Source organism: Alosa sapidissima, chromosome 18, assembly GCF_018492685.1.
Source record: "Alosa sapidissima isolate fAloSap1 chromosome 18, fAloSap1.pri, whole genome shotgun sequence".
Classification (NCBI taxonomy): Eukaryota; Metazoa; Chordata; class Actinopteri; order Clupeiformes; family Clupeidae; genus Alosa; species Alosa sapidissima.
Genome location: NC_055974.1, coordinates 23,806,874 through 23,816,873, shown reverse-complemented (window position 1 = coordinate 23,816,873; position 10,000 = coordinate 23,806,874). Strand labels below are relative to the sequence as shown.

The 10,000-nt window shown below is 44.5% G+C and overlaps 1 protein-coding gene across 5 annotated transcripts in view; it reads left to right on the top strand.

Moving 5' to 3' along the window:
- The window catches only part of LOC121690413 (H(+)/Cl(-) exchange transporter 5-like), a 64,481-nt gene that overhangs the window by 36,428 nt on the left and 18,053 nt on the right, over positions 1-10,000 (top strand). For all 5 annotated transcript variants that reach the window (XR_006025059.1, XR_006025060.1, XM_042070949.1 and 2 more), the window contains exons 9-13: positions 781-1,338; positions 1,949-2,135; positions 4,571-4,773; positions 5,696-5,906; positions 6,886-7,102. Coding sequence is in view for 3 of the 5 variants with exons in the window: in XM_042070949.1 (XP_041926883.1) it covers positions 781-1,338; positions 1,949-2,135; positions 4,571-4,773; positions 5,696-5,906; positions 6,886-7,102 (1,376 nt within the window). In the remaining 2 variants the exon portion in view is untranslated. The remainder of the gene's footprint in view (positions 1-780; positions 1,339-1,948; positions 2,136-4,570; positions 4,774-5,695; positions 5,907-6,885; positions 7,103-10,000) is intronic.

The window sequence follows — 10,000 nt, the reverse complement described above, 5'->3', positions numbered from 1 at the left end:
CTCTTCCTCCATCTCATCCTCCCTCTCATCCTCCCTCTCATCATCCCTCTCTTCCTCCATCTCATCCTCCCTCTCTTCCTCCATCTCTTCCTCCATCTCTTCCTCTCTCTCTCCCCTAAATGAGCCCTCTCTTCCTCTCTCTCTCCTAAATGGCTCCCCTTCTGGAGAGTCTGTAGCATTCAAAATCCTGTTTCAATTTCAAAGCGTTTTATCGGCATGACTAATGTTTAGGACAATACACGTGAACATGGACTGACAATGCAAATGCACATCAGTAGACACGAGGATTCTCCCTCGACCTTATCTCCGCTGCCTCTCTTTCCTCTCTCTCCATCTCTCTCTCTCTCCATCACTCTCTCTCTCCATCACTCTCTCTCTCTCCCCATCACTCTCCCTTTCTCTTTCTCTTCCTCTTGGCAAGCTACAACTGGAATTCTGTCAATTCAGTGCAAATTATGCTTTATTGGCCTAAAAGAAGTCCTTGTTGCCAGGGCTGCCTTTCCCTCTTCCTCTCTCTTTTCTTCTTTCTCTCTCTCTCTCATCCCTGTCTTTTTGTCCTCTCTCTCTCTCCCTCTCTCTCTTTCTTCATCTCTCTCGCATCCCTGTCTTTTTGTCCTCTCTCTTTCCCTCTCTCTCTCTCTCTCTCTCTCTCTCTCTCTCTCTCTCTCTCTCTCTCTCTCTCTCTCTCTCTCTCTCTCTCTCTCTCATCCCTGTCTTTTGTACTCTTTCTCCATCGCTCCCTCGCTCACCCCCTCTCCCTCCCTCTCTCTCCCTCTCCAGGTGAGCTACTACTTCCCCCTGAAGACTCTGTGGCGCTCCTTCTTCGCCGCCCTGGTGGCGGCCTTCACGCTGCGCTCCATCAACCCCTTCGGCAACAGCCGGCTGGTGCTCTTCTACGTGGAGTTCCACGCGCCCTGGCACCTCCTGGAGCTGGCGCCCTTCGTCCTCCTGGGCGTCTTCGGCGGCATCTGGGGCGCGCTCTTCATCCGCGCCAACATCGCCTGGTGCCGCCGGCGCAAGACCACCTGGCTCGGGCGCTACCCCGTGCTGGAGGTGGTCGCCGTGACGCTGGCCACGGCCCTGGTGGCGTTCCCCAACGAGTACACGCGCATGAGCGGCGCCGAGCTCATCTCCGAGCTCTTCAACGACTGTAGCCTGCTGGACTCGTCCAAGCTGTGCGACTACGTGAACGAGGACAGCGGGGCCAACATCACCAAGGCGCAGAGCAACGAGCTGCCCGACCGGCCCGCGGGCCCCGGGCTCCACAGCGCCCTCTGGCAGCTGGCGTTGGCGCTGGTCTTTAAGATGGTGCTCACCGTCTTCACCTTCGGTATGAAGGTAAGATGGAGGAGGAAGGCCAACAGGGTTTGCGTGCTCTGAAGTGCATTGCAAGTGATTTATAACAAACAGTACTCGAGTGTTTCCCATACATTGACTTATTTGTGGCGGCCCACCACAATATCAACATTGACCACCACACAATGATTTTCCTGGTTGTACTAAATTGTGCTAAAATCTGGTTAGCATCATAACCACGCTGTGCTTATTTGTTAAACTGTTGCATTCAAGTTAATTCTGCAAACCAACCACCACAAATGGAATTAAATTCTCTGGGAAACACTGTACTCACACACACCCTGGTAGTATACAACCAAATCCAATGCAAAAGAGAATAGCAGCTATTGTGTGATGATAATGTATACAAACATCATGAATACTCCAGTAAGCTGTCAGGAGAGAGCAGTGAGTATTCACTGTGTGTTCTGCTACGCAAAATGCATGAGACAAATTGGGCTTGTTTTAAGCAGGTTATTAATTGATGAACTCTACATGAATATGGTCTCTCTGCCTTATGTCTCCGTTCCTCTATTCTCTCACTGCCTCCCTCTCTCTCTCTCTCCCTCCCTCTCTCTCTCTCTCTCTCTTTCTCTCTCCCTCTCTCTCTCAGGTGCCCTCTGGTCTGTTCATCCCCAGCATGGCGGTGGGTGCTATCGCGGGGCGCCTGCTGGGTGTGGGCATGGAGCAGCTGGCCGTCTACCACCACGACTGGCCGCTCTTCAAGGGCTGGTGCATGAAGGGGGCCGACTGCATCACACCGGGGCTTTACGCCATGGTGGGCGCAACCGCGTGCCTAGGTACGGACACGGGACACGTGGGACACCTTTGGGCCTGAATATCCGCCTGAATATCCACCCTAATCTAAAAGTCAAAAAGTAGTATACATCGCACACTGGAGGGCATATTTTGCTGCCTTTATTTGGTGTGAACAGCGCGTTTCGCAATTTGCTTCATCAGTTTTTGACTATCCACCCTAATCTGTCTAGGCTTCCTTGTGATATATCGTTACAGATATATATATATATGTATATGTATATGTATGTGTGTGTGTGTGTGTATATATATATATATATATATATATATATATATATATTATATATGTATGTATGTATGTATGTATGTATGTATGTATGTATGTATGTATGTATGTATGTATGTATGTATGTATGTATGTATGTATGTATGTATGTAAATATACACACACACATACATACATACATACATATATATATATATACATATATATATATATATATATATATATATACACACACACACACACATTGTTATATTGTTATATTTATAGTGTTTTAGAAAGATTTACAAAATATAAAATGGAAAAGAAATGGTTGGATTTAATCCTTCTGTGCTCCTGGGCGCCACAACCGCAGTGTCGACTCAAAATTGGTCAATAGTATTTAGCAAATGATGACATTTTTGTTTGATTTAATGCAGGGTTCACTTCCCTCGCCATCGAAATCTGTAATAGCGATTATGATGGTCTTTAACCAATCAAGAGTATCACTAATGATTTCAGTCATATGTACACCAGGGGAAAAAAGTATGTGTGTGTCAGGGAGGCCTTGGGGAAGAATGAGATCCACTGATTTAATCAGTTTGGATTGGAAGTGTAAAATCAGTCAACTAAGTTGATGTGCTAAGTACTTTACCACACTGAAAATGAATAAAATGAATGCCATCTGCAAGGGCGGAAAATTATACATATGCCAAGATAACATCACACTCAAGTATTCACACAACTCTGACCAGATATCCCATCCTCACTGACCAGATTTATTGAGCGAAAGAAAAGCACTTGTTTTGGTCCTTTCCACTTCCCCCACTCACTCCACAGATGTTTGAATTGAATTTGATATGAAGTCAATAACATCTCAAATTGGCTCAATCAATGCACTTTGCAGATGCCAGAGCCAGAACCCTCTAGAGCAGCCATCACCAAAATGGCGGACCGCGGTCCGAGTCCGGACCGTGACGTGATCCTATCCGGACCCAGACCATAATAGCCTAATTTAGATTTTCACGGAATATTTCAAAGCTGCGCTAAATGTTTCGTTGGTTAGGATAACAGCATTTACTGCAGGAGCTTCAGGAACCATCATTTCGCTTGCTGCTACTCAGCCAGTGAAATCTGTGAATTCTGATAAAGTCGAGTCAGTGAGTAAAGTAGCCTACTATGGAGAAGAGACTGATAGCCTGAAACGAGCGAGGAGAGGAGACGGGACGAGAAACAATCAGATGGATATCTAAGTTAACGATAAGTAAGTTATTTTCAAATCATCGATTTAAAAAAACATCAAAGAGGAGAAAGCTCAATTTTTAAGTTCACGTTAAGATCTTAAAAATAGCCAAGGCTACTCAGTTTTTCTCCCCAATTAGGCTACTCTTATCTTGCCTTATTTCTCCTCATTTCGAATGTTGCCTTTTAGGCTACTTATTTTATTTCACATTAAACATTAGGCCTAGGCCTACAATCTTCTATTTCTTGAATTTCCCCTTGGGGATCAATAAAGTATCTATCTATCTATCTACAACTAGGCTCCATCCATCCATCCTAATATTATACATACTATATACATAGCCTAAACATGCACGTTAAACATTATGATGCTCCGGACCTTTGCTTGAGGAAATGTTCCGTAACTGGACCTCGCTGAAGATTAATTGAACACCCCTGCTCTAGAGCAATCACTAAGGCATAAACAAAAACCTAGCTTCTTTCTTCGTAGCTTGCTAACTGTCAGCTCCTGTTGTATGAAACCTCTGTGTGGTTGTTGTATGTGTGTGTGAGTGTGTGTGGGGTCAAAGATGAACTTCCATATGAGTGGACAATGAAGATTCTCTTCTCTTCTATTCTATTCTATTCTCTTCTCTTCTCTTCTCTTCTATTCTATTCTCTTCTCTTCTATTCTATTCTATTATCTTCTATTCTATTCTATTCTTTTTTTATTCTATTCTATTCTATTCTATAATATGCTCTTCTCTCCTCTCCCCTCCCCTCCCCTCCCCTCCCCTCCTCTCCTCTCCTCTCCTCATTCCTCTCCTCTCCTCTCCTCTCCTCTCCTCTCCCCTCCCCTCCCCTCCCCTCCCCTCCCCTCCCCTCCCCTCCTCTCCTCTCCCTCTCCCTCTCCCTCTCTCCTTTCTTCTCCTCTCCCTCTCCCTCTCCCTCTCTCCTTTCTCCTCTCCTCTCTCCTCTCTCCTCTCCTCTTCTCAGGTGGCGTGACTCGTATGACCGTGTCTCTGGTGGTCATCATGTTCGAGCTGACGGGCGGTTTGGAGTACATCGTGCCGCTGATGGCCGCCACCATGACCAGCAAGTGGGTAGCAGACGCGCTGGGACGTGAGGGCATCTACGAGGCACACATCCGCCTCAACGGCTACCCCTTCCTGGAGCCCAAGGAGGAGTTTGGACATAAGGTGACCGACCACCTGAGGTTTTTTTTTGCTCTGGCTGCTGCCAGAGACACACAAACTGCTCCATCTCTGATTTTAAATCTTAAAATTAGGTGGTAGTTCCTGTGATAGTTTTGGGTCTTTTAAGAGGGGTGTAAAGGCGTACTGTATCTGTTCAACATGCACTTAGTTTTTTAAGTGTTTCTTATGCGCTATGGTTTGTATATTATAGTATTTTATTTATAATATAGTATTTTATTTATTTTCATTAAGCTATTGATTGATTTTACATTCTTGTTCATTATTGCTGTTCCCCTTAATGTAGTCTTACCAACTTTTTAAATTGTTTACTGTTAAATTTAACTTTGTATTGTTGTTATTTGTATGTCGCTTTGGACTAAAGCGTCTGCTAAATACCATAACCATAACCATAGTGGTTAAGGGTAGTCTGAAAAGTTGTGGGTTCAATTCCCGGCTTTTCACCATTGTGCCCTTGAGCAAGGCACTTAACCCCAAGTTAACTCCGGGGGCAATGGCCCTTGTAATAGAATTGTCATATGTAAGTCGCTGTGGATACAAGCGTGTGCCAAATGAATACATGTAAATATAAACCCAGGCTCAAATTCTCTGGTCTGCTCAGCTCTCTAATCTTCCCAGAGGAAAAATACGTTGTCTCGAAAACGTCTCTTCCTTGTGTCATTTTAATCTGAGGAAGGAACACTCCAGCGATTTTTCACATAGATCTCCGTTTCTCAAGGTCACCAAGTACTGTCGATACAAAATAAAAAATAAAACAGAGATCTATTTGAAAAACTGCCGGAATTCTCCTTTTAGTTGAACTTAAACTGAACTTCGGTATAAGCCATTTAACGCACAGAAATTGGCCTTGCTCTCAGCCTTGTAAATGTCCTTTATAAATAAATAAAATGTACTTTCACTTTACCAGACGCTGGCCATGGATGTGATGCGGCCGCGTTCGGGCGGCGGGCGGCGAGGGGACCCCCCACTCGCCACGATCTCTCAGGAGGGCATGACGCTGGGTGAGGTGGAGTCGCTGGTGGGGGGCACGCAGTACAGCGGGTTCCCTGTGGTCGTGTCGCAGGAGTCCCAGAGGCTGGTGGGCTTTGTGTTCCGAAGAGACCTGCTCATATCCATAGGTGAGAGTGTGTGTGTTTGTGTTTGTGTGTCTGTGTGTGTGTGTCTTTGGGCGGGTGGCGATGCCACAGAGACCTGGTGTGTGTGTGTGGGTGGGTGTGTAGTGATGTTACAGACTGCTCATATCTATAGGAGAGCAGTGTGTGTATGTGTATGTGTGTGTTTGTGTGGTGATGCCACAGAGACCTGGTAGATGTGTGTGTTTGTGTGTGTGTGTGGGTCAGCTGATTGTGTTCATTTAAGAACCAACAAGTTTACCCTCACCCACACATCCCACCCACCCAAACATACAAACACAAGTTGCATATATTGACAATATCTCTGCTGACATTGACAGATTAGGGAGGTGCGTGTGTGTTTGTTCTCTGTGGTCATTTCTCTGTGCAGTTTTTCTGTGTTTTTCTCTGTGTTGTATATGTAGTTGCGGCCAATTCAGTCTTCTTGCATAAAGTAAATGGGAACCACGGAAATCACAGCAAAGACTCTAATTTGGCACGAATGTTTGTAAACGAAGAGTGGAAATTGTAGGCTAAGTGAAGAATGGTTATTGTGATAGAGAGAGTGTGTGTTTCTTAGCGTTTGAGCGTTGGCGATGATGGGGTGAAGTGTGTGTGTGTGTGTGTGTGTGTGTGTGTGTGTGTGTGTGTGTGTGGGCGGGCGGGGGTTCATACAAACAAACTTACCCAAACACATCCAGTACTCCTAACTCCCAGGTTAGATAAAGATCAACTTGAACATTAATGTTTGTAAAAAAAGTTTGTTTTTTGAGAGTGGAGATTATGACACACACACAACATTGGCAAAAAGTTGTGGCACACACACACACACACCCACACACACACATACACAAACAATCACTGGCACTGTTCCTAATGCCCAAGTTAAAAATCTGGATCAATTTAAACACTATTTTGATATACTCTTTCTTTTCCTTAGAAGTTAACACATTCTCCCCCACTCCCTCCCCTCCCTGTCCCCCAGATAACGCGCGTAAGCACCAGGAGGGTGTGGTGAGCGCCTCGCAGGTGGTGTTCAGTGATCCCGCACCCCCCCAGGCTGTCAACGGCCCCCCGGCCCTAAAACTGCGCTCTATCCTGGACCTGAGCCCCTTCACCGTCACCGACCACACGCCCATGGAGATCGTGGTGGACATCTTCCGGAAGCTAGGGCTACGGCAGTGCCTCGTCACGCACAACGGGTGAGCAGGGACACAGGGCTGTCTGTCTGTCTGTCTGTCTGTCTGTCTGTCTGTTTGTTTCTTCCTGTCTTTCTGTCTTTCTTTCTCCTTCTCTCTTACTTTTTATCTCAATCAGCCCCTTCAACAGGTGAGCAGGGACATGGGGCTATGTATGTTTCTTTCTTTCTTTCTTTCTTTCTTTCTTTCTTTCTATCTCAATGAGCCTCATCAACAGGCAAGAAGTCAAGTCAATGTGCTTTACATAAACAAAAGCAAACAGTAATAGCAAATAAAAGCATAGAAGAGACAATAGTCAAAGAATAGTTTAAAAAGACAACATAAAAGACACAGAATAATTAAAGACAGATTCCGAATTTGTAACTCAGTGCAGTTAGCAGAAGGCATCTAAGAATAATTTGGTCTTTGTCAGTCAAGCTTGTAAATAAAATAAAAGAATGGAAAAAGTGGAAATTGCTAGAAAGGAGGTCGAGCAGGAGCAGCGTGAAAAGCGTCCTACTGGCTTGAGTATGAGGAACCAAGACAAGGACCCCCAGAATACTCTCTCGTTTTCTCTTTATTTGTTTGCTTCTCTCTTTCTCTCTTTCTCCTCCTATCTCTATCATCCTCTTCTACTGTGAGCAAAAGCGGGGACTCTGAATCCTCTCCTTTCTTTCTTTCTTTCATTCTTTCTTTTTTTCTTTCCTTCTTTCATTCATTCTTTTTCTCTCTCTCATTTCTTTGTTTTTCTGTCTCTTTCTATCTAAGTATTTCTCTTCCTCTAACTTTTTTTTTCTATTTCTACTTTTTCTTTGCTTTTCTTCTGTTCTTTCTCTGCTCTCGCTGTTCTTGTCTTTCTTGTTCTGTCTGTACATCTGTTTCTTCTTCAAACATCTGTGTTTGTATACTTAACTGTCAGTTTCTTTCTTTCTTTCTTTCATTCATTCTTTCTTTCTTAAACAAAAGGTTAGTTCTAACTAGCTGTAGCTCTTTCTAAGTAATTATTTGGACATTGTATAGACACCATGATGTGTGAAAAAGGCTTTTTGCCATTTGGATCCGTTTTCTGGAGTGCAGCTTTCAAAGTTCTGGCACAGATGTGCGTTTTTCATCGAAAGTTCGCTTTTCAGCCCAAATGACACAAAACGATACGTTTTCGATCAATTTTCAGGAAATCTAATTTAGAGGAGGGAAAAAACAAAAAGGAAGAAAACAGCTGCAGCTGCCAATCAGCCTTCATGCAGCTGCCAATCATGCAGATTCCTTCATGCAGCTGCCAATCATGCAGATTCCTTCATGCAGCTGCCAATCATGCAGATTCCTTCATGCAGCTGCCAATCATGCAGATTCCTTCATGCAGATTCCTTCATGCAGCTGCCAATCATGCAGATTCCTTCATGCAGCTGCCAATCATGCAGATTCCTTCTTGCAGATTCCTTCATGCAGATTCCTTCATGCAGATTCCTTCTTGCAGATTCCTTCATGCAGATTCCTTCTTGCAGATTCCTTCATGCAGATTCCTTCATGCAGATTCCTTCTTGCAGATTCCTTCTTGCAGATTCCTTCTTGCAAATCCTTCTCAAAGACGTCAACATGACTAAGACTTTCACTAATCTAGTATTTATGTGAACTCTCAGCCCTTCCCTATGTGTGTGTGTGTGGGTGTCTGAAGTCTGATGTGCTTGTGTGCGTTATATATATATATATATATATATATATATATATATATATATATATATATATATATATATATATATATATATATGTATGTATGTATGTGCATGTGTGTGTACGAGAAAGCATATGTGTGTGTGTGAGGGCATACAGTATGTGCATCTGTGTGAGAGAAAGCATATGTACGTACATATGTGTGAGTGTGAGGGCATACAGTATGTGCATCTGTGTGAGAGAAAGCATATGTACGTACACATGTGTGTGTGTGTGTGTGTGTGTATGTTTGTGAGTGTGGGCACGTGTGTGTTTTTATATCTCTTGTTGTGCACGAAATGTGGCCTTAATCACCATGTTCTCATCTCAGCATGTGCTTCCCAACCAGTGACGACACACACAGCAATGTCCTCGTGTGCCAGTAGCCCCTACACACCCCTGGTCAACTTGTCCCACGCTCTCTCTCCCTCCCTCCAACTTAATGAGGGGGTGCATATAATCACAACCACAGCTTTGGAAAAAAATAGCCTCCTCGAGTCAAATAATCGGCTGTTCCCTCGTCTGAGGGGTTAAGAAAGGGCTGGATGGTCAGACGATGATGCAGGAGAGGCGACGTCCAATTTTTTTTAGTTAAGGGATGTAAACCCACACACCCCTTGGTGGCTGATCTGTAAATTCAATCGTCATACACACACACACATATACACACACACACACACACACACATGCACACACACGCTCTCACACACACACACGCTCAAGTTCTGTTTCAAATATTAATGTTATTTATTTAATTAAAAGACCACAGTTTTTGTTGCCAAGCACAAGCACGCACACACGCAAAAAAATGCCGCCACACAGTTAAACTCGAATTCCAATTTTTATTTAATTTAAAAACACCAGCTTTATTGTTGCTGCCACTCAACATGGCGTTCTCTTGTATCCTGCCATCTTCAACATCGTCTGGCTGGTCCGACGCCCGGCCTGGAAGTAGAGTTAGCCAGGGGTCAGACGGAACCTCTTTGCCGGGGTTCAAGTGGGTTCAGCGGGCCTCTCCCGCGCCAGGGCTGCCCTCCTTCCTGTGGCACGCCGCGGAGAACCAGACGGCATGGGCCTCCTGACCTCTTCAGAGTTGGTCTCTAACAGAACAACGGAAATAAATAAAGAAAGAAAACTTCCGATCCAGTCAATTTGGAAGTTCAAAAGAGGTCAAGAGAGAGAAAACTGCCGATGCAATCAAATTGGAAGTTCAAA